This window comes from Hemicordylus capensis, chromosome 2 (genome assembly GCF_027244095.1).
Source record: "Hemicordylus capensis ecotype Gifberg chromosome 2, rHemCap1.1.pri, whole genome shotgun sequence".
Classification (NCBI taxonomy): Eukaryota; Metazoa; Chordata; class Lepidosauria; order Squamata; family Cordylidae; genus Hemicordylus; species Hemicordylus capensis.
In genome coordinates, this window is record NC_069658.1 from 278925601 (window position 1) to 278950542 (window position 24942).

The 24942-nt window shown below is 44.2% G+C and overlaps 1 protein-coding gene across 1 annotated transcript; it reads left to right on the forward strand.

Annotated features, from left to right (window-relative positions):
• The first annotated feature begins 2333 nt into the window (after nt 1–2333).
• On the forward strand, nt 2334–22402 carry ARL6IP5 (ADP ribosylation factor like GTPase 6 interacting protein 5). Its single transcript, XM_053292759.1, has 3 exons — nt 2334–2591; nt 17663–17880; nt 20818–22402. Exons 1-3 carry the CDS (start codon nt 2416–2418, stop codon nt 20988–20990), a joined length of 567 nt encoding a protein of 188 aa, XP_053148734.1. The 5' UTR covers nt 2334–2415; the 3' UTR covers nt 20991–22402.
• The last annotated feature ends 2540 nt before the right edge of the window (nt 22403–24942 follow it).

A 24942-nucleotide genomic window follows, 5' to 3' on the forward strand; every position in this document is an offset into this window, starting at 1 on the left:
TGAACACGTGGGTTTTTTAGAGCACAAACAGCAACTGAACTCACAAGAATGTAAGAATATAGAACAGGTATATTTATGCAAATATGCATTAAGAGAAACATTTCAACACGCAACTTAACATATTACCATCCCACATATTTCTTTCCTCACTCTCTAAAGCATCCGGCACAGGTCTCTAAAGCACCCAGCACATGTCACAATTGCAGTCATCTGCCCAGCACAGCACTTGGCCATAACACCACCCAGGACAGACTAAAGTGGATTTGGGGGGCCCCAGGGGGTGTGGAGGCCCTGGACTTTGGCTCCAGAGTTCAGAGATAAGAGCGCCTCTGGCATTGACACTCCTGGGATCTGCCAAGCTCTGCTGAACTTCGGTAGGTGTAAGGTCGTTTGGATGCCACAGGTCTTTGGGGAGAGTCACTTGCCAGTAGGGGTGTGCACGAGCCGGTCCAGAGGCCACTGTAGAGGCCTCCGAATCGGTTCGAATGTGGCACAGTTCGAAGGTTCAGCACCAGGGGGGTTCTTTAAGGGTGGGGGGTGTACTTACCTCTCCCGCTGCTTTCCCCCCGCCGGCAATCCTTTAAAAAAAACCCAACAACTTCTTGCGGAGGCAGTGTACCTCCCTGCCGCTCCTGCCCCATTTTCGTCCAGAAGTGGCCGGAAGTGCCTTGTGTGCCTGTGTGTGCACATAGAGTGCATGTGCACATGTTGGACGTGCGGGCACGCGCACAATGTGCACACACGGGTGCAGTACTTCCGGCCAAAAACAGGGGCAGGGGCAGCAGGGAGGTACGCAGCTGCCCACCAAAGTTTTTTTTAAAGGAGCGCAGGTGGGGGGAAAGCGGTGGGAGGGGTAAGTGCACCCCCCACCCTTAAAGAACCACCCCTTGGCACCGGAACACAGAGGCATGGTTCCGTGCACACCACTACTTGCCAGGGGTGCGTGTACACTGGAGCTGAAGCCATCAGTTGCCCGTGTTTCTGCCCTGGGGCGATGACATCCTTCCAGCTCTTGATGCGGGCTCCGCCAATTGGCAGGCAGCGCAGGGTGGGCGGTTATGGCAGGCTGTGCAGAGGTGCCACCTGCTGGTACAGGCAGAGTAGAAAGCGGATTCCGGGGCTCAGCACCTGGGGTACGCGGGTTCCTATGAGGCAAGATCTTAACTAATCCCTATAGATTTATTTATTTATCAAACATGTACACTGCCACAAACTTTCGTCTCTGGGCGCTTAACAATAACATACAACAAGTTAAATCATACATAAAACTTATCAACAATCTAAACGATTTAAAAAGTAAAAACAGATTAAAACCTAAAAACTTAAAAAGCCGAAAAAGCTTGGGTGAAGAGGTGGGTTTTCAAATGCTTTTTAAAAATTGCCAGAGATGGGGAGGATCGTATTTCAGTAGGGAGCGCATTCCACAATTTCGGGGCAGCAACCAAGAAGGCCCACCCCCGTGTGGCCACCAGCCGAGCTGGCGGCAACTGGGGACGGACCTCTCCAGATGACCTCAATGGGTGGTGGGGCTCATAATGAAGAAGACGTTCTCTTAAAGACCCAGGGCCCAAGCCGTGGGGAAACAAAAATAATTTCACTGGGGAAACAAAAATAATGCTCCCTCTGTGTGCTAATCAGTAAGCAACTGTGATTATTCTTGTTATGAACACAATGGCTGAGTTATTGCAAAATGACAGCCAGAGCTATAGTGCAATTGCTGGGGCCCTATTCCATGTCCTTGGTACCTGATGCTTTCACTGGTTGTGTTCAGCATGCAGTGACTGCAAATACTGAACACACACACACAACACACACACACCCCCGCCACTGCTGCCCAAAATGAGATGGCAGACTTGTCTTATTGGAAAAAGCACCAGGATCCAACGTGTACCCCCTTCTCTTTGTGCTTTTATTTTAACTATATACATCCTATCTGACAAACCCACGTTCTTAACCTCATTTCTAAGGGAAGTTTTCATGTAAAAGTGAGAAGGGCTGTCTCCACGACTTCTTGAGTAAAATTCAGAATAAAGCCCATTGAAACAGCAATACTTCAGTCGAGATATTTGGTAAGGTCCCCATACAGCATTCAGCGACCACGAGAGAATAGCTGACTCAGTTTTCAAACGAGCCAGCGATGGTAACTTGCTTTGTGTGTATGTGTGTGCAAATGTGACTTATTTTGCCGTCTTCTTGGACTGTTATAATTCTTGAATTCTTCTGCTCCTCTCTCTCCAAGAGGAGAAGCACGAGAAGCGTCGGGAAAATAATCCGCCCTCCCCCAAGAGTGCCTTCCCGTTAATTTTGCAGGCAGGCACAAAAGCAGCCCGCAAGTGGCAGGTTGGCTCGTAGCTCTTTCACCCTGCCCTGCTGACGTGCTGACGTTGCTGCAGGATTCCGAATGGGAAAGGCATTATGGACGTGCAAGTCGCGCCGCTGAGATCTTGGGACGATTTCATCCCGGGCCACGATCGTTTTGCCGTGCCGGATTTCAAAGATATTTCCAAATGGAACAACAGGGTGGTCAGCAATTTGCTCTATTATCAGACCAACTATCTGGTGGTGGCTGCCACCGTGATCTCCATAGTGGGGTAAGCGTCTTCGCTTGTGTCCGTGTGTGGTTCTCTGCAAATATGGAGCTGAGGCTAAGAGGGGACGCCTTTCCCTCCCCTGCCGCCTAATAACGGAGCCTTGCTTGCGCATAATAGCGGGGAGCCTGGGTTGCGGCAGTGTGTGCTTAGCAAACATGCCTCTGCGCCTCTGTTATAGGAGGTAACGCTTTTCTGTGGGGGGCCTAGGGCTCCAGTCTCCCCCCGCCCTTCTCGCCTCCCACATACGGAGCAGAACTTGAAGCAGAAATTGAGCAGCGATGGCGTGGGGCGGGGGGGGGGGGGGGTCGTCTGCGTGTAGGCAGGGGGGTTAGCATTATTTCAACCTTTAAGCTTTAGAGGATTTTGAGATGGAGGTTGTCGGAAAGTAGCAATCAAAGGCAAAAACCCCAAGCCTATGGCTGCTCTCGAGTAAGTCTCGCCGAGTTCAGTTGAGCTTCCCAATAAATAAGATTGTTGCTTTAGCGATACAGAGCTTGATTCTGTTACTAATTTCAGTGTGATATGCTAAATGCAAATATCAGCACTATGTGTGTGGGTGTTGTTGTTTTTTTAAAAATACAGTGCTCTTAAAAACAAGACCTATATATCCTTCATGAATGTTCTAAAAAATGGGTTCCAAGTCCACCTTGAACATGAGCTTTTTGGGGTGGAGGCCATGACTTTGGTGCGTTTCTGTGGAAAAACCTAGTTTCCTGTGGGATTTTGTGTTACATCTCTTGAGTATCATTATCCTGGGGTGAATGGCCTTTGTAAATAATGGGTTTTCACACCCACTCCTCGACCTTAATAATGGATATTTTAGCACTCTAGTTTTGTGCTAAGGAAGATATATTTTTAAATTTCTGTCCAAGCAATCTGTTTGGAAGTGAAGGGTTATGAAATGGTCAAAGGTGGGTTTAATTAAAATTCACCCTATTATTTTATTTGGCCTGCATATGGCTTTTCTAGGCAAGACATGACTTGATTTAAAGATTTTATAAAGCTACCCTGGCTCTGCACCTAGAAACAATCCCTGCTTTCTGGTATGAGATGCCTAGTGAGTTTGCTTAGGATGGCTGTGGGGCGTTGTTACCTTGATGCGTGGTGATGAATAGTAGTTCTGGGTCACTCCTAAACTTGGTGGAGCTTATATTATAAATGTCTGTGTATGAGTCATGTTTGCTTGACTGTCCCACGTGACATTTCATCTTTAGAAATTAGTTCCTGGTATGACCGGAAGTGCAGCATTTTGCTATCCAAGTCTTCTACACCGTTAATAGCATACAAACTGGTCAAGAATCAGCCCTGTCCTGGGCTTTAATAAGGGTAGTTCTTGACTGTGCTCCTAATTTGAGACTTCTAGTGATATATTAACTGACTTCCCAAACAAGTTAAGCCTCTGATGCACACTCATGAGGGTGAGGATCTGTGTTCTTCAATAAAGCTGAGTACTCTTTGTGATAAACCTTAGGCTGCATGTTTTGTGTAATAAAAAGCAAAACTATAGTTAGACTGAATCTTGGTCCTCAGGCTCTCATTAAAGAGCCAGGCTTTCATAAAGAAAGATTTTGCTTATGTCAAAGTAAATGTGAAATTACTAACTCTTCATTCTGTATACAGGACATGTATATAGAGACCTGGCTCATTTGTTTTGTCTTAATTTGTACATCATAGGGGAAAAGCTGCTGCCTCATTATGGCAAGGTCTGTATTTCTGATGATAAGGAAATTCTCTTTAAAACATCACGGTGTTGCAGCTAAAAGCATATGTAATATGTAGTGATAGAAAATCTTACAGTCAAATTTTCTAAAATTTACCGTATTCCCTCTTAAGGTGTATGCCTATGCTCACACGTGTCCCCCCCCCCCCCCCCCCCGCCGGTCAATTTTAGATCTCATTCATGTTGAATCGGGAAGGCCCCACTCTGAATTCATGGGCGCACACACTGGCTTGATACTGCCGTCCAGAACAAACTCATTCTGCGCACAGATTAAATTTTTGTAGAGATAACAGTGTGTCGCGCCCTTGAAAAGGAAGTGGTTTGAAAAGGATGTGGTTTGAAAACTGGAATAGCAGCACAGCAAAGATCAGGTAAAATAACGCACATGCAGATTGGCTGGTGTAGCACTTAAGGGTTGGACTCTTCGGTGTCAGCAGTAATGCTTGCTGGTCTCTTTATAGACATCTATAATTTAATTTCATGGAATGAAATAAAACAAGACACAGAATGTTCCTTGATCAAATGGAAATAAAAGGAACAACATATGTGTCTGTTGAGTTTCACAAAACATTGTCTTTCTTTTCAGAGAGATGCTTTAGGGTTGACAGGAAATAATAAAAATTCCATTTGGACATTGAGTAGAATGGTGACGTAATTAGAATGTGGGACTGAGTAGTAGTGGACTTAGGTTTGAGGTTCTGCCATCTGCTGCACTCTTGGCTTTCTCACCATTCCAAGTTCAGGCAGTAGATTGTATCTCTCTCTGAAATAGATTAACAGTTGTTCCTGTGATGATTAATGCAAGTCTGTTACACCATTGGTAAGAGCTGCTGCAGTATCTCCTATCCAATTGCACATAATAACTCCATAATCTGGAGTTGTTTGACAATTTCTGACTTGCTGCAGGGAGATGAGTTTGCTCTGGACTTTACCCACTTAAATGTAGACTGGCTCCTAGAACATAAATATTAGTTCCTGTCTTTAATCCCAAACCATTTTTTTTTTTGAGCTAACATACTAGTTGGGTAGCATGAATAACAAACTGTCCCCTGGTGTTGGTTTAAGTATATGTTGTAGGGTTCGTAGGATGCGTTCTTCTTCTCCATCCTACTCCAGTTACATGAGTTTCAGGAGGGTTGCAATATAGGCAGTATCTGCACAGGAGTCAGGAATCATGGCAGGAACACTGTGTCACCATTATTGGTGAAGTATCCTATCCATTCTTCTATACCACTATGGAGCTGTTAAGTCCAGGCACGCCCATCATATTGTGGGCCCATTGGTCTTGCTGTATAGATAGTGAGCTTTTGCTCAGTGAACAAGCAGAAACAAAACACTTCAGAGGCAAATGTTTTCTGTCTGTCATTTATTCTGATCCTGAATATGCTTTGAAGAATGTTTGACTGAAATTGATAAGATTTACTTAAAAGCATATATTCAAATCTAAGGCTAGTCACAAATTATACTAATAAAATCACTTTGGAATAATTAGTTACAAGGACTATGGAGTAACTAGCTTAACCCGCACAGAGCATCTGTGCGCTAGTACTTGATTGCTCCACTCACCCCCTGCCACAACTCCCCGCACTTCAGAGCCACCCTCACCTGAGCTGCACTCCTGGTGCTCCTTCTCCATCATCCGGTTGCTTCCACCCCCCTCACCCCTCTTGGTCACTCCTCCATCCTTTTACTCCAGGCCTGCCCAATTTAGGCTGTTTTTGGACAACAACTCCCATAATTCCCAGTCACAGTGGCTAATAGCCAGGGATTATGGGAGTTGTAGGCCAGCATCTGCAGAAGGGCCGAAGTTGAGCAGCCCTGCTTTACTCCATCCCCCTCATGCCTCTTGGTTGTGGCTGCAGCGTTGCTGGTGCCTATTGGCCAAGCTGCAGCCCCTATCCCCAGAGACTTCCTCACCTGAGCCCTGCTCTTGCTCTTCCCTACAGGATCAGCAGCAGCAGCAGACCCTTCCTTGCTGCTGCCGCCGCCGCCGCCACCATGGTTGCGCATTCCCCTCAGGCTGCTGATAGGCCTGGGCCTGTCCCTTGCCTGCCTGCCTCCCTCTGCCAATGGCCTCGGTAGCCCCAAACAGCAGTAGTGGTTGACTGGGCCCTTACTTGCTGCCGCCGCCACCATGGCCAGCCATTCCCCTCAGGCCGCTGACAGGCTCAGGCCCATCCTTTGCCCTTCCTTCTTTCTCTCTTCACCCTCCCTTCTTTTTCTCTCTCCTCCACTCACTCTTCCCTTCTGTCTTTCCTCCCTCCTCTCTCTCTCTCTCTCTCTCTCTCTTTCTCTCCCTTCCTGAGTTAACAAATCTTGTTCATTTTGTTTCCTCATCTAATTCACACAACGACAGCCTCCTTCCTCTGGGAGCTTTCCAGATTAGACCCTGGAAAGATTAGACCCTGGGTCACCATGAATCTCTGAAGTGTGCTTCCACACTTCCTGTTTTGTGACACAACAGTCCCTATGCTGACAGGAGGGTGCCGTTCATATTTCAAATGCCTTGTTTTGAATTTAATTGCTGTGATATAGTGCTGTGAGACGTTGTATATCCGGTGTAAAGAAGTTGCTGTTTTTTCGGGTTGTTAGATTTTGCGAGACTGCTCCTCCTGCTGCGCGCTTTGCTATTTATGTTTTGAAAGTGATTTGCTGGAAGCATTTTGCTGCTGTTGAGCGGGTAAACTGGAAAGCACCCAGAAGGGGTCTTTCCTCCCTCATGACCCCTCTCTTCACATACTGCTGCCCACTATCCTTTCATGTATATATTTATATAAATTAAACTGTTTAGCAAGCCATTGTACTCTGATTAATATCGCCTTATTTTGTTTACTCTAGTCTGAAGTCTGAAATAGGATATAAAACCCGTGGCAATGAGCCATTTGCAAGGTCATGGTGAATTGGTGTGGTCCTATGCTAAGGTAATGACGAAAGATTAAATAGTTGCTCAGACACAGACTTGCACATTCTTTAATAGTAATGACCTACTTTATGAGCTGATCTTTCTGTGCCCAACAATAGCCAGTAGTTGTGCAAGCAGTCTATCTTCTACTGTGCAATAAAGGCAACATAGAAATGAATTTCTTAAAAAAACACAACCTGCTAGTATACTGTTATAGCTATCTTATAATATGCATTTCAAAGGAACAAAAATAGTTGTATTTTAGCCTAATTTCCTTAAGTAAATTAAACTTAAAAGATCACCCAGCATTCTGTGTATGTCTCCTCCCCACCACCTCCCCCCAATCAACTTTGTAATGCCTGGACCAATATTAACCAAATTGGGTACAGTTGTAGGGACACCTCAATGGTGTAGTTTGTGATGATGTCATTCACCCCATTTCAAGATGGTGGGTGTGTAAACGTTTGAGGCGCAAGTGGGCTAACTTGTGGATCACCTAACCAATTTGAACCAAATTTGGTACAGTTGTGAGTGACGCATAGGGACACCTCAATAGCATAGTTTGAGATGATATCAACCCCCCCCCCCATGCAAGATGTCAGACATGTGAACATTTAAGGCTGAAATGGACTAATGTGAGGATGGTAATTATCAGTTAAGATTATAGTCAAAGGAAAATAGGCAGATTAGTAGGCAGGTAAGCACTTTTCCTTAGAAGACAAAGGAGCCAAATCTCTCTGCCTTGGAAAACAATTGCATCTCAACAGCTGATCATTGTGCATGACTCTATTGTTTTCTGTATGTATATCTATGGGAAGGTGCTGTGTTTGAAGCAGGAAATGCAAAAAAGTAAGCCTGGGAACCATAGAGAGATGGGAGTGATAGGCCTTCATCTGTGAAAGGAAGGTACAGTGGGATTCTAAATATGTGATTGACAGAATACACTCTTACCCACATTGGTCTGCTGTTAATCTGAATCTGTTTTCCAAGTATGTATAAAAACCCACAGATATACTAACCATGCATGTAAAAGTATCACCTGAACTGGCCAATTGAAAGGCTAGTTATTCACTCTGAAGGGCTGAAGCGAAATAGTGTGCACGTTGCCCCTGGTCCCACATAGAGGCAGCCATCCACAGTGCTTACCTCTGTCTAGAGCGGTGCTGTGTGTGACACTAGGGTGTCCCCTTAAAGGCAACCAGAGCCCCAGGAAGCCCCAGTGACATCTGGGGAAACTTGCACAGAGCTCTGAGAAGCCGTATACTTACAAGCACTCTGTGTGCCCCTTCCCAGATGTTGCTGGGGCTTCCCATAGCTCTGGTTCGTTTTAAGGACCCTCCTTGGCACTGTGCCCAGCACTGCTCCAATAGATGAGAAGGGTGATGTGTGCCTTATTTGGGTTTGATTTCTTGGAGCTGAATAATTGCACAGGCCTACTAGTTCTGTCCAACTCCTCTTACTTTTACCTCAAGGCACCTTTGCCTGTTTGGCCTGTTATCTTCACCTCTGGTATGACTTTGGCTTCTTTGTAGGCAGGGCTGGGTACTAGCCGAAGGCCCATGCCAACTGGAGGGCCCACCTGGCTGGTCCCTCCATCTCTCTGGACTTGCCTCAGTAGCAAGTGGCAGAGACTGCCTTGTTTTGGGCTCTCTAGGAGAGACTCACTATCACTGACGGTGGAGTGAGAGAAGGCCAAGGTGTCTCCTAGCCAGGAGATGAAGAGAGCTGCACAGCAGCTGCTCCTCCCTTTGACCCCAGTTCTCACCTGCCAGTTTGGGGGAATGAGGGGGAAGACAGACAAGGCAATGGCTTCTCTTCCCCCATCCCCTCAGAGGGTGTGAGGGGGAGATGCTGATGGCCCCTCCCCGCATTCTGGAGTAAGGAAAAGCAGAGCCCAGCATGCCACAGTGAGGGCAGTGCAGGGATTTGCCTTAGTACCTCCTGCAAATGGATGCCACCACTGCTCACAGAAAGGGAGGGCTTTTTGAGATGTACAGCCTGGACAATGCTAACCTCGAAGTTTTCAGGGTATAGCTGTTTACAGTTCAGCTACTGAATTTTAGGGGTTTGTCAGAAAATGTGTATTTAATGTAATGTGCTTCTAATTGCAGCTAAAAATGAATCTGTATAGTGAATGGTATACTATGAGTAGACACTGGGTATAGATCCAGGTCTCTTTCTTGCTTCTCAGAACTCTTCCTTTTGCTTAAGTAGCAGTGTTCCTTTCTAGAGATGAGTTACTTTCTCCAGAAAAAGTAAGCCAAGCTCGGGCTGGGAGGGCAGGGGACTACATCTGAATTCAGAAGTTAGCCAGCCAGTCCTCAAATTCTTTTCCATTTTAAACTGCACTTTCTGGTGGTGCAGAAGAGGAAGAGCTGTCTGTCTCTTTGGCTAGTCCCTTGTACATAGCCTGGGGCGGGGCTTGGGAAATGCAGTTGTCTGGCACACGACAGAGAGGCAGATGCCTTGTTTGCTGCAGCCAGGGCACTGCTGCTGCCATCCGTAAGTTTAAAGGGAAAAGGAAATAAGCAGCAGGTGGACAAAATGGGAATTCTGGCTCAAACGTTAATCTGAGCTGGAGAAAACTTGAAGCCTACAATGATTAACTCAAAGAGGGGAGCATTACAACTCCCGAAGCTAGATTCTAGGGCTAAGCCTGACAATACTTGCCCTTTTCTACAGGTTCCATCTTCCTTATTTCAGTTACCTCTCAGTTAGATTTGTGTCATTTTTTGCATTCATATGTACCTCCGTCCATAAGGAGCATGTGCAAAAAAGTGGGAGATCTTATTATTTTAGTCTGGCACAAGCGATTTGGCTGCATTAACCTTATAAGACTAGGCATGTAACTAAGCCATATCTCCCTTTTCTAGTGTCACTTCATCACTAAACATTAATAATATACTGTGCTGCTTGTAAATCTTCTCCATCCCCATCATTGACTAACTGCTCCAGGAATATATCCCTGCTCACGCTGCAAAAAGATATCGTTATAGCATTTTTTAAGGTTTAGGTTTGTAGAAATATGTTGTTATAGACCCAAATGATGGAAGCATGATGATCCAGGTGGGTCTATTTCATTGTTTATTGAACTTGGTTAAGTTAATCTAGTTCATGAAACAACTTGTTTTTTGGCCCCAGAGCTAGCCAGTGTTTCAGCTTTCAATTGAAGTAGCTTAGACAAGGGCATCAATTGGCTGGGCAATACAGACTCACTGCCAGTCCGTAGTTCTATACTCTGCTGCTGAAATTCCTAAAAAGTACTGTTAAAGAAATCAAGCATGCACTGTGCGTTGCTTACCTGTTGGTGGTGTTTAGCCAAAACTGTATATTATAACTAAATCTATTTATATAGCTTTTCCTTGGTTTTAGCTTTTGCTTATTCTGTTATAGATTTTGCTTGGTAAAGTTTCCTTTACCTTGCTTATTAAGACTTAGTCCTGCAAGGCTATATTGCAAGCAATCAGCTTTTAGGAGCATGCTTAATCCCTGCAACTGTAACGTTACTTATTCTGTCTACCTTGCTTGGTCTTCAGCCAGCCAAAATAAGTTTGGTTAGGAAGGCAAGACTTCCACAGTAGTCTGCTCCATATTCAGTTTTGCTGCAAATTGCTGGAAAGTAAGTGTTCCAGTCAAAAATGAAAATGCCATTGTCTTGGCTGAAGGCAGGAGTGCACAGAGGTGTTCTGCAAATCACCACTTTTAACATTCTTTTTGGATTGGTACACTTTATTCTGGATGCAGAATATTTCCAATAGGACTCCTTGTTTCTTACATCTCAAAGTGAGGCCATCAGGCATCCAATTAGCAGTCTATTTATGTTGGGTGCTTTACACCTCCTGGCTTATTCCTGCCACCACTGCATCACCTATTCCTGGGCAATAAGAGCTAATCACCTTCTTCCCAAGTTTCTGTTTTTCCACGTTGTCTGAGTAACCACAGCATTAAATTACCACAGTGCTACTATATTCTGTACATATACTGTTGGTGTCTGATATGTCCAATAAATCTCTCTAATGAGGTCTATATTTAGAGTGCATCTCATAACTAACCTAGCTTCAGATGCCACCTGTAGTATCCAGTGACTCTCTCCAGCTTTGAGGACTTCAGACATGATGAATTACTTGTCTTATCACCTTAACAGAGATGTCAATGCTCGCCCCCTGTTAGAGAGGAACTTCCTGGTATTACCTTGAATTCACATGAAGTCATTTTAAAAAAAGTAATATTTGCAGAATATTACTTGGAGAACATAAGAACAGCCCTGCTAGATCAGGTTGAAGGCCTATCTAGTCCAGCATCCTGTTTTACACAGTGGCCCACCAGCTGCCCCTGAGAAGCCCACAGGCAAGAGGTGAGGGCATGGCCTCTCTCTTGCTGTTGCTCCCCTGCAACTGGTATTCAGAGGTATCTTGCCTCTGAGGTTGGAGGTGGCCTGTAGCCACCAGACTAGTAGCTGTTGATAAACCTGTCCTTCATGAATTTGTCTAAGCCACTTTTAAAGCCATCCTAAGCCATAAACAGATAATTTATTACTTAGAGCTGAGCAACTCTAAACATAAAGTTATACCAGGAGCTTTGGAAATCTGCATCTCTAAGATAGTGGAGCATTGCAGATGTGACAAAATAGTGATGAAATATACAGCCAGTAAGAAAACTAGGACTATGCCCAAATTGCTTTATACACGTCTAGAACAAGTTTCTAGCCCTTATGAGCCCTATTCTGGTGTTTTTGCTAAGACATGGTGGGGCAGGGGTGGTGAAGACAGGAGCATGCTGGGCAGCAGGTCCCTATGCTTGGTAGCACCATCCCGATGCTGTCCAAGAGTACAGCATTTGCCCAAGGAGTGATCTTCTTTGTTACTAGGAATGAAGGTACCCCAGCACAGGGCTCAGGAAATGCCTGCATCTGCTTGTCTGGGACGAATGAAAAATAAAGGCTGAGAAGTGAAATCTGCTACAGATCCAGCCCCGTCATGTAACCTTGTATCCTGTCCAAAGCTTGGGATCAGCAGCAACTTCGAGAAGGCACATGTTGGGTCAGAGCACCTTCTTTTGCTGCTGCTATCATCACAGGAGCTCCATGAGGCTGTTTTCAGTGCTGCTGAAGCTGCCCGGGACCCTTCTCCTCCCCAGCAGGATGAAGCCATTTCCACCCCTCTCTTGTTCTCTCTGCCTGCTGTATGAGCCCCTCTAGTCGCTTGGTGAATGCGGACTGCAAGTGGGAGCCACAGGGGGGCTGTAGGGAGGGAGTTTGGAAGAGCTGGGGAAACTCCAGAGTGGGAGCTCAGAGGGCATGGGCTGACCTGCCTGAAAAGAGCAGCCGCTGCGCCGTCGCCAGAGGGCTTCCTCTTCTTTCCGTCCCAGCCTGACATGCGACTGCAAAAGCAGACTTCTCTCCCAGCTCTTTCCTGCCTTTTCTTAGTCTGCTCATTTTTGCTGGGTTTCTCCTTGATGGAGACTGACACACACACCCCTCAAATTACTTTGCTCTGTGTTTGTTTTAGCAGACACTCTGCTTAGAGAATTAGGTTTGTTTGTGCTTTGTATAGACTAATTCTGCTGCAGTTCTTTTGGTGGTCTCTGACCCCAGAATAAGCTATCAGTTGCTGCAGCTTGACCCAGATCATTTCACATCTGTGGTGGTGTTGTTATGTAGTATTTGTACAGAGATGGTGAAGTAGGAAATCGAGTGAGAGAGATGAGTGCTCATACATGCTGGGAAGCATATGCACAGCAAAATAGATGTGTGTGTGAGTGAGTGGACGCTGAGGCAGGTAACCTTGGAGTGAGTTCACGTAGACTGAGGAGGAACGTTCTGGAAGTGACTCCTGCTAAACAAAATCTGATGCCTGTACTCCTCATTACTTTGGAATTTTAGACTTTGTTCCATATTTGACCCATCTTTTCAGCCTGGCTTTTAATAATAATTAATTGGCTTTAAATGGTTTTTTAAATGAGCTAATATTTTGATTAAGTGCCGTCAAGTCGGTGTTGGCTCTTAGTGACCGCATAGATAGATCCTCTCCAGAGATAGATTCTCTCCAGGCTAATATTTTAAGTGCCTTTTATTTTTAGTTTTATGTTAAATTTTAGATGGTTTGAATTTTTGATGTAAACTTTAGGGATGTGTATGGAACCGGCCGGGGCGGTGGATTGAAGGTGGGCATAACCTTAAGGGCAGGGGAGGGTGCCCTCCCCCTCCCCCCTTCTGCCACATTTTCCCTGCCAGTGTGCCATTTAAAAAGTCTCTGGGGCGCTAGCGTACCTCCCTGCCACCCTGGTGTCCTCAGCCAGAAGTAAAGGGAAGTACCCAGCACACATGCGCATGCATATTGGGCGGGCGTGATGTGTGTGTGCCTGCGTGTGTGCACACCAGGTACTTTTATTTCTGGCTGAGGAGGACACCAGGGTTGGCATGGAGGTACGCTGCAGCCCCGACAGAGACTTTTTAAATGGAGCGCCAGCAGGGGAAACGTGGGAGGGGTAAGGGCACCCTCCCCTCCCAGATGTGCCCCCGCCTTCGAACCGGTGGAACAGCTGGTTGTTCAAACCAATTCGGAGGCCCATAAAGGGCTTCCAAACCGGTTCCATGCTCATCCCTAGTAAACTACTCTGAGCTGTTTTGGGATGGGTGGAGTATATAAATGAAACAAACAAATACTACTCCACATTGGCTTCCACAATCCCCATCCATAACATGTACTGAAAATGTGGGGAGAAAGTACCCATTTATCACTGTTCCTTGCCCTTTGATGGCATCCCCCTCAGGAATTGCTGCAAACATGGGGAGGCTCTGAACCCTGAAAAATGGTGAGGAGAGAGGAAGGAAGGAAGATTTGCAAGACGCCTCCTTGCTGCTCAGAAGTTGACTTTTAATATTCCCAACTTTCTGGGGATGTGAGGAGAGCAAAGGGTTTGCAGGCTGCAGCAGAGAAGGGAAGGCAAACGAGGGGCTGGGAAATGCCCAAGGAGACAGCTGCAGAGAGGGAGTGGGCAGGGCAAATAAGGGATCCCTTCTTTCCTTCTGCAACCCCATGAGGAACTGGTTCTTCCACTCACAGCTTCACTTTTGCAGATGGGGGTAGGTGAATCTGAGCCCTAAAGAGTGGCAGATGTAGGACTTGGCAAGATGAACAGAGCATGGAGGCTTTGTGCTGCTGGAGAGTCCTTGCTTTCTCTGTCCAGGTAGATGATGGTGAGAGGGAGAAGGGAAGGTGAATCGAGGAGGAGAGGTGACTGATGGAAAAGGCTCTGATGAGGTGCGTTGTGGTATTGCAGCCTGGTGCGTGCCTAAGAGATGATGGTATTGCCCCTGTGAAAAATGCGGTGATGGGGTGGGGGTGGAGAATCTGCATCTGTGGTATTAGAGCCTGTCAAACTAGAAACAAGAAGCCCTATTTAGACACTGTTACTGTGTTTATGCAACATGGCAGACTGGTGTAGTTCTTGACAGCATACATGGACCAACCTTGATTGAGGAACTATCTGACCAGTAAAAATATTTTCTGGCTAGTGAATTAAGAAAACATTTCTCAACCCCTGTCCCAGTATTACTAATCATTAAGAGGATCTTGCTGAAGCAATGTTTGTCTCCTCAAACAACCACTGTACTTGTAGGCAGTGGGAGCAGGGCTATCGAGCACATTGATAACATGGGGCTTGCTCATGTACTCCTGTTCTTCATGTGCAGTAACAAGTGAGCAGGTTGCAGAGAGAACTGAGAATGTGTTTGCCTGGATAGGGATATTAGTAAGTTAGAAGACTAGCACTTAAAAGTTATCAGCTTCTCACCTTGTCTGTTTTCTTGACCTGTTAACCTCTCACTTCCAAGAGCTGATACTCATGGCATGGTCTGTCGCAAAAAAAGGGAACTAATTCCAAAAAACAAAGTGAATTGCTCAGTTATACACTACTTTATTTTTCTCAAATAGCATAGCTTGAGTTCTGCAGCAGAACTTTGGTTCTGTAATCACAGAATTAATATGTCCAAAGCACAAACACACCTAACTCCCTAAGCAGCGTGTCTGTTAAAACCAACACAGAGCAAGGTAAGTTATATTGCATAACAAATCTAGTATAATGAATCTTAAGGCTCCTGTCTTCTAGTGACTAAACGTGGAGAAACTAACTTCCCACATATGTAACAGCTTAGGTTTTTCACTGAGTGACTTTCTCATTCAATTGAGCTTTGAAAACTCAAAAAAACCCACCCTATTTTGAGTATTGGATAAGCATGAACACAAATATACTTGGCCTGAACTTATTCTGCCCAATCTACTAGAATTGCAAAATAGTGGACCAGCTTTATATCTCCACTGTACCACAAAATGTGCTGGGTGACATTCAGCTAGTTTCTCTTTCTCTCAACCTACCTTAGACCACCTTAAGTGCTGTAGTGGGGAAATGCTTGACTAATAAGCAGAAGGTTGCCAGTTCAAATCCCCTCTGGAATGTTTCCCAGACTATGGGAACACCTATATTAGACAGCATCGATATAGGAAGATGCAGAAAGGCATCATCTCATACTGCGTGAGAGGAGGCCATGGTAAACCCCTCCTGTATTCTACCAAAGACAACCACAGGGCTCTGTGGGCGCCAGGAGTCAGAATTGACTTGACGGCACACTTTACTAACCTACCTTATTTTTAAAAAGTGGGGGAAGAGAACCATTTGTGCTGCCCTGAGTTTCTTGGAAAGAAGACAGGATAACTATGTAATTTAAATCAATCCTGTCCACAAAATAATCTTGTGAAGTTGATTAGTCTGAGGGAGACTGTGACTTGCTTCTCTGGTCCCTACTGGTTTGTGTTCCTATCTGTAGCCACGCTAGCTTCTGCCTAACTAGATCATGGATCTGGGCCCTGGATTAATCTATTCAGGTTACAGTGCTAAGCACATTTACTTCAAAAGAAGTTCAGCTAAATTTCATGGGGTACTTCTGCTTAGATGTTGGGTCTTAACTGGTCCAGTTAAGTGAACCTTGGACATGCCCAATAACTGAGGTCTGAACAACTTGTGACCTCCAAGCTGAGCACAGCCCAACAACTGTTTACGTGAGGCCTGTCGCACAGTGAGGACACATGAACACACCCACTTTGTAATCTAAGTCTTACATCAACAACTGAAGACTTCTCAAGCCCTTGTTGATCAACATGTGGCTTGTAGGCTGCATCAGTGACTTGCAATCTGTATAGGCCTGTCTAAGCACTCTAGCTAGGCTGGATTGCAATTTCCACTCTAGGAGTTGATTCTGTTTTTTTTTTTTTTTAAAGCAGGCTTCTCTCAAAACCCTGCTGCTGTGATGCACGGTGGAGTGACTTCGGCCTGGAGTTACTGCTCACTTTTTCCAGGCAGAACATTCAGAAAGTTTTGATCTAAATATAGCCACAGGCTGATCAGGAGTGACTCAGATGTTGCAAACAGCATGCAGATCTGGCCTGTTCTTAGGATGCCACACTGAAGCTCATATGAGCAACAGGAGCAGGTGGGCAGCTGACCTGAAGCTGTGAAGGGAAGATGGGGTGTCTTTTTAAGTCCAGTTGTGTCATTCTAACCATAAACTGGCAACAAGAGGTGGACTAGGAAGGCTTCATTTGTGTTTTGAGAGACTAGTGAATTAAAATGTGTGTGCATTACCAGTCTGATGTTTATGAAGCACAGCACGGGGAGGCCTGTCTGGACTGACAGTCTTGATGAAGTAATGTAAAGTGCCGTCAAGTTGGTGTCGACTCCTGGCGACCTCAGAGCCATGTGGTTTTCTTTGGTAGAATACAGGAGGGGTTGACTATTGCCATCTCCCATGCAGTATGAGATGATGCCTCTGAGCATCTTGCTATATCGCTGCTGCTCAATATAGATGTTTCCCATAGTCTAAGGAACATATACATACCAGAGGGGAATCGACAGTCTTGATACAAGCGCATAAATGGCAAAGGAGTAGATGTGCAATCCTCCATCTTGGTAGGCTGTGGTTGAGCGCCTTACTACTCAGTCTTGCATTCTGGAGCATGTGTAGAAGGACAATTCAGACGAACGTCTCCCTCACATGTTCAAGGAATGCCCTGAGAGTGCATTGGGATGCCCTCCTGTTACACCCCAACAGGGCAAGGGCGCTCTTGGCATCTACCTGCTCTTATTGCATGTGCTGGGTGGCACTCATTCATACCAGTCATTCATACCAGTCATTCATATCACTCAGATAAAGGAGCGGAGGCCTGTCTGTACGACCAATACCACCAGTTTAGGACTGGTGTGTAACGAGTAGGCTTTTTGATTCAGCCACTGATTATATACAACAGCTCACAAAAGTCAAATTGAGATGTTACTCAAAGACCAGGAGGGATGTTTTTAAAAAGACATTTGGGCTGCTAGGTGAGCTGGTGTATGGAACTGGAAATTTGATTGCTTTGCCACGCTAACTGCTGCACATGTTTTTTCTGTCTTTAGGTTTCTGAGTCCACTGAGCATGCTCCTTGGTGGTGCTGTAGTGGTCCTGGTGTTCGCAGGATTTGTGTGGGCATCGCATAACAAAGACTTCATTCGCAAGTTTAAGAAGCACTATCCAGCTGCATTTGTCATAGTCATTATGCTGTCAAGCTATTTCCTGATATCCTTTTATGGAGGCGTTATGGTGTTCATGTTTGGAATCACGTTTCCTCTGCTCTGTGAGTTTGTTTGCTTTTTTGTAGGCATGTATATCAGTGTTCCCTCTAAGAGGGATTCCCAGATGTTGTTCACTACAACTCCCAGCATCCCCAGCTGCAATTGCCTTTGGCTAGGGATTCTGTGATTTGTAGTTAGCAACACCTGGGAATCCCTGCTAGAGAGAACACTGATGCATATATAAAAATTGGCTTAAAGTAAATAAGTATGCCTTTTAATTTAGAAGTGGCTTTCATCTTCCATTATTTAAAACAAAAATAGATCTGAATGTTAAGGTTGGTAGAGTTATATGGTGAAACCAGAGGATACTCCAATAAAGGTGCAGTTATGATTGTAGAGGTTTTAATTTTGTCCACTTGACAGCAGGCCAAGTCACTTACTATACTCTGCCATCACATCTTGCACTAGCTATTAGGGATGTGCATGGAACTGGCTGGCCCGGTTTGGGGTTGAACTGAACCGCCCCCTGTTTGGTCTGACCCCGGACCGAATACCCTGCAAAGAGTGTGAAGAACTGGCCAGAAGGGGGCATAACGAAGGCCGGCAGGGGGAGGGGGAACCTCCGTGGACCCCCTGCTGCCTCCAGGAACTCCCCCGAACCTGTTTGCACACCCCTATTAGCTATGCAGTCCAACTCAATACTACAAATACAGGAGAACCTCATTACTCGTAGGGATTCTGTTCCTTGCCTACTGCTGCGAGTAGTGGAACCGCAAGTAACGAGGCATTAGGGCTATGGGGAAACCTCCTTCACCCATAGCCCTAATGCCTCATTACTCGTGGTTCCATTACTCGCAGCAGTAGGCTCCAGGCTGGAGGGAAAATATTTTTAAACTGCCAAAACAGCCCCAAATGGCCCAAAACTTACTGTGGCAGGCTCTGTGGGTCCCCAATGTGCCCAGGAATGCCCTCCAAAGGGCGAAATGCCCCCCAACAGTGGAAATTGTAGGGGAAAGTCCATGTTTGTTTGTCTTTTTAAATGAGCCACAAATGGCTGCTCCTGGGCTCTGAGTCAAAATGGCATCCAGAAGTGACCTCCATGGCTACTTCTGGCACTCTAGTAACCACGTATATGTGGCTTTTAACCCCTTCATATCCGTGGATACTGAAAAAGTGTGTCAATGAGACACCCTGCAGATACGCAGAACCGCGAATAGCGAGGTTCTCCTGTACTTGGATATAGGGCTCAGGAAATCCACTAGTCTACTTGTCCTTGACAAATGAAAAATGATGCCCGAGGAGCAAAAGAAAATCCTGGCGAGTAAAGTAGTTCAAGGACAAGTTGTTAAAAATTGTCTGGCTGGTGAACAGAGCCAACATTTCTGACACCTGCTTATATACCACTCTTCAACAGAAGTTCCCAAAATGGTTTACATAGGAAAAATAAATAGGATGGTCCCGAAAGGGCTCAGAATCTAAAAAGAAACACAAGATAGACACCAGTAACAACCACTGGAGGGATGCTTTGGGTCAGATAGGGAGAGTTTCTTTCCCCTGCCAAGTATAAGAGAATCGCAGCTTGTTTAAAAAAAAAAAAATTGCCTCGTTCCTCAGTTAGCCAGTGTCAATACATCTTCCACACTGCTCCATTGAGTCGGAATGGCATTATTCTGTCTAGTCTTGAGGCTAGGCTGTAACTAGAATGCTCAGCTGCCAGCAGAAAGACAGGAATGGGGTATACCCACATGGCACTGGGCTTTGCAGACATTTCAGTTCAAGGCAATGTACTGGTTCTCAGTACGTTTTTAGTTCTCAGTTTTTAACTTTTTATTAATCACTTTTAATTTGAAACTTTTAACTTTAAATGTGGTCTTAGCCTGGTCTTTTAACTTGTTTAACTATTAATCTTTTACTTTACGTTGTATCGGTTTTGTTGCTGTTGTGAGCCGCCCTGAGCAGTAAGGTACTGGAGGGGCGGGGTATAAATATTTTAAATAAATAAATTCAAATGTTGTATTTCTTGTGCAAATGATAGTATGAGATTGTTTCACTATGTGCCTTGTGTCCTCCCCAATATAATGTCACAAATTATTTGCAACTACAAAGAGGCAATCACGTTTAAGCATGATAGCTACCTAGTCTTAATTTGTTTGCTCTTAGATATAGGATAACTGCTTAATATGCAACTTCATTCTCAAAACACTCCAGTTCAGCTGGCTGTGGCCTATCTCAGGCATTTTTTCATTGTATGGTGCATTGTGTGGAATGGGATAAAGATTGTTCAGTTAGCTGTCTGAAAACCACGTGGTATTGTGAGGATTACCTTTTGATTTTGGCAGAAGCACCAAGATATTGCAGGAAATGATATCTTGAGCTACTGTTGACCATTCTGTTTCCCTTTCTTTATAGGGCACTGCCCACACTAAATCCTAGCATGACAATCTAGAAGTGTTTACATGTCCTCTGAAATGGCTCACTCAGTTCTCTTGTATCTCTCTAGCTATCAGACTATTAATCTCCCTCAGTTGTTATACTGTGGTTAGGAACTTGCCTGAGGCATATAGTTGTCTAGTGTCAGCAGCCAAAATGCTGAGCTAGCTGGCCTGTGGACCTTGACCCAACATAATCTCTGGAAGTCAGTGGCTGACATCCTGACTGAGCCAGCATCAGAACTCTGAGTAGACACGCCCAGGCTGCAGAAGGCTTCCAGAGTATCTGAGTGCAAAGAGCAGGGGATGAATTTCATCTCTCTGTGGGGGGGGGGGGGTTGGGATGTACAGACCTCGGGGACATCTTCTCAGGAGGCATGGGGCAGTTCTAGGGAAAGAGATTGACAACCTCCCCACCTAGCACACTCTGCACTGCAGTATTCTGGAAGCCTTCTGCCACATGAGCACTGTTTCTGGCTTTGGATGTCAGTCAGTGTGCTGATAAAACATCCATCTCGGCTAGACATACATTAAAGGGATGTCTATTAACTAATCTTTCTGTCCCCCCAGTGATATTTGTTCATGCTTCCTTGAGACTTCGTAACATAAAGAACAAACTGGAGAACAAGATGGAGGGCATAGGCTTGAAGAAGACTCCTATGGGTATTGTACTGGATCTTCTCGAGCAACAAGAAGAGAGCATCAACAAGCTGGCTGACTACCTGGCTAAAGCAAAGGAATAAATCTGCATGCTGTTCCATGTTCCTTGCTTGTCCAGGCTCATTTTTCAGTCTGTGAGAGCAAAAAAGAATACACAGACTGCAAAGATGACGTGTGACACAATACTGCAACATCTTCAGGGCTCCTCTGACCAGGGTGGGGAGGCAATAGTAACTTTTCTGTAACCTACTAAAATGTGTTTGACACACACATGCATTTGATAGTTCATAGCACTTGCTTTTGTCTTCAGGAAAAAAAAGGAATGCATTTGCAGAACTTCTGTCAACGTGTTAGTGTTTTCCAAAGTATGTCCTCTGTGGTAGTGCACTTAATGCATATAATCCCTTTTGTCTCCTGTCGAAGTGAAGGTGGTATTGCACAGCTCCAAAACTAATATAAAATAGGGCTCTAAAAATCAGTTTTGGAGTACATCTTTTGACTGATCTGTGTTTCCAAATGGAAAGGTAGTGGGTTGCACCACATGTACCTTTTTGAAGTTGTTTGAGAAACTGATCTTTCTCCTGTTCACAAACTGAAACCTTTTTCTGTGCAAGAATTGCAAGCTTTTACAGATGACATCTAGCAAACAGACATTCCTTCAATAACATGCGAAATCATACTATTCAGGTGACAAGTTGCATAACAAGATGAATCTGACTTTCTGTGCATGCCACATCCAACTGTTACATACGTACTTTACCTTATATATACAATATAAAATAGAATATGTGAGTATTTAAAAAATAACTCCGCCAGATTCAAAATATGCAGTTAAACACAATTAAGACTCTTTAAGAGGCTTTAGTCTAATTGATATATGTATGTATATTTTGCAGAACAAATTAACTGGAAGTAAGATTCGCAAACTTGACCTGTTAATACCTCATATTAGCACCTGGGATAGGGCTGTCCAGGCTTTATTTTCCTATAATAGAAGAGAGGAAACCATTCCAGGCAACCTCTTGCAGTATTCTCAAGCACCTTAAATTTTTGCCTGAATATCTGTTTGAATAGGATGGACTTGAGTACTAGAACTATACGTTATAAAATATTCCAGTCTCCATTACATGTCACCACACTCCTTTTTTCCTTTCTAATGCATTTATATGCAATTACTAGACTCTCTTTTACATAAGATATCCTCCAAAGAAAAATTCCTCATTTGACTCTTGAAATTGGTGTTAGAATGTGCCTGCCCCCTCTAAACTGAGAATTGTAATGCCTCATTCCATATTTACATTGTAAAATGATCAGTATTTTGTTGCGAGTGTGTGTCTCTACCTATATATTCTAGGATTAAAAACAAGTAAGCTGGTCTTGATCTGTACACTGTCTTCTTTTATTATACTTAATAGTTCTTTCCGTGTTTTGATTAGCCTGTGACTTCACTATTTAGAATTTTAAAAATGTCAAAGAATAAAATTTAAGAAGTATACAGAGTGTTCCTGTGATAATTTTAATGATGCCCCCTTGGTGCAAAGTACGTGAAATGTCTAGTGATCCTAAATGCAAAGCAGATGTTTGCATTTTGAAAAAGTGAGTTGAAATGTCTGAAAGGTTATGGCTGTCAGATTAAAAACAAACCCACTTGGCTTACAGTTTGTACTGGTCTAGTTCAGGTAGGGTGTGTGGGTGTGTATAGCTGAGCAGTCTGTGGGTTGGTTTGGGTTTGTATTATCATGGAATCAAAGGCTATCTTAAACACCGATTCCTCTTAGATCTGTTTACTATAAATTCAGTCTAATAAGGTGTGCCTGACCATAGAACGATTGATTGATTGTTAAATTTATATACCACCTTTCATTAAAACAATCCCAAGGCGGTTTACAGCAAAAATTTAAACACACGATGGTAAAAAAGACACAATTAAAATATTAAGTGAAAAATATTAAAACAAATTTGATTAAAAATTTAAAACAAAAGCTTAAAAGCAATACAGAGTCTTGAACAGAAGCCTGTTAAATATGTGTAAGTAGGTGTGTCTACACATTTTTGTGTGAATGATCATGCATGCATTCATTTCCAAAGTGAACTTTGATATGATCTTCCTCAAAAACAGGTTTCAGATAGGCAGTTTGCTACTCTACATGTGTTGAGCATAATGTGTGAATAACTGGGCATACAGGTCTGAATATATGTTTATTGTACATGCGACACACACACCTGAATAATTCTAGAGTTCCAAGGAAAGGAGTATGTGTGCACATACCCGGTGATGGGTTTAAAAGTGTACTGTTTTGTGCAGTTTCTTGTAGGTGAAAGAGGTAGGAAGACATGCTGTGTAATCGTCAGCATGTCTATTCAGAGGTGAGTGTATTGGCACATACTTTCAGTTTAGTGCACCTAGGATTGCAGCCTAAATCCACCCAAATAAAGACTGAGCAGCCCCTTGAGTGTTGGGCTTTGCATTCATTTCGTGAATTCATTTCATGAAAGAATGTGTCTACAGACCTCTGTAACTCTAGTAGCTCTTTGGATTAGAGTTATAGTTCTATATCTTGAGTTTAAAAGAGCAGGATCTGACTGATTGTTTAATCTAAAACTGCCAATTAATTGCTGCCTTTTAATTGTGAAAAAATTTCTTGGTTTGAATTGTAGGGGACCAGTTCACTCATCTGCCGGCCCAACACACAAAGAGGGTGGTGATGCCCCATGAACGTGCATAACCTGACACTCTATAGGGATATCTTTCAGTTGTGTGTGGGTGCTGTTTGTTCATTTGTCCCCACATTCTCCAGGGTTTGGGGGTCACATGTTTAGGGGCTGTTTGGATACACAGACCTCATGCGCAACTGAATGACATCCCTACAGCACATTGGGACATCCTTCAGATGTTCCATGAGCACACCTGCCCAATGTCATCACCACCCTTGTTGTGTGTTGGAGCCATGTACAAGTGAACCAGCCCAGAGTTGTGTTCAATTTCATTGTGCTTTACTGAGCAAAAATTACTTTTTCAGTATTGCTTCATTGTTTTAGTTTAACTTGATGTGGGAATCTTGATTGTAGCTTTTCCCCTTCATTGTCAGTGCTTTTGATCATATCGCTACCACTGTTACCTTTTTTTTTAATGTTACAGCTATAAGTGGCCACTGCAATTTCAGGGCTTCCAGAAAATGTTGCACACTTTACCCTTGGAGTTTCCCTACCTTCAACATTTTTTCTCTCCAAAATTCCTCTAAGGAACTACCTCCTATCCTGGCTATCGCTTTGGGGTTTGCTACAAACCTGATAGGTAAAGCAACCCATAGGGTAAGATGTGAGTGTGTAAGGAACTGGTGTGTCCTTTCAACCTGCAAGTGATATTAGATGCAGCAAGTGCTCAGAGTCATGAAACATAAGTCCCCTTGCCTAAATTTACAAAGAGATGCCATGTTTAGAAACTCCTGCTGGTGTTGGCTGTACCTGCTGTCAACAGCAGTTATTGCAGCTGTTCATAGCTGGCAGCTGCCTCTTGTAATGCCACAGCTCATCAGCTAGGGAAGTATTTGCAATTTCTACTTTAGGTTTGAATCAAAGCAGAATCTATTAGTAAGAATAAATAAGTAAGTAAGTAAAAAGCACAGTAACACTTGAGTTTGGGGAGTTCTATACACCTGGGATTTTTATTTATTTATTTATTTGGGGGGGGTGTCTGGAGGGGTCAAACTTATACCAGCTTCTCAGCTTTTATATACACTTTACTAGCTCTACAGCAATCCTCCAGTTTTGAATAACATCTCTATCATTGTAGCCTGATGAATACAGAATATATGCTAACTACTTTCAGGACTCCCCCCCCCTTTTTTTTTTAATAGGAATATGAAGATCAAGGTGTTCTTAAAACTAAAAGCTACACAACCAAAATCCTTTGGACATTGAAAATATGATATAAATGAGAAGTACTTATAAACTCCTGAAATGCCCCCTCTAACAAGTCATCATTCAGCAGGCTGGCAGGTAGAACTTCAAGGTTCTGTTCTGGCCTTATGAAAC

Excerpts from the sequence above, each read along its gene's own strand:
- ARL6IP5 (XM_053292759.1), top strand. The coding sequence starts at position 2,416 with ATGGACGTGCAAGTCGCGCCGCTGAGATCTTGGGACGATTTCATCCCG. Across the intron at positions 2,592-17,662 it reads ACCGTGATCTCCATAGTGGG|GTTTCTGAGTCCACTGAGCA; the intron begins GTAAGCGTCTTC and ends TTCTGTCTTTAG. Across the intron at positions 17,881-20,817 it reads AATCACGTTTCCTCTGCTCT|TGATATTTGTTCATGCTTCC; the intron begins GTGAGTTTGTTT and ends CTGTCCCCCCAG.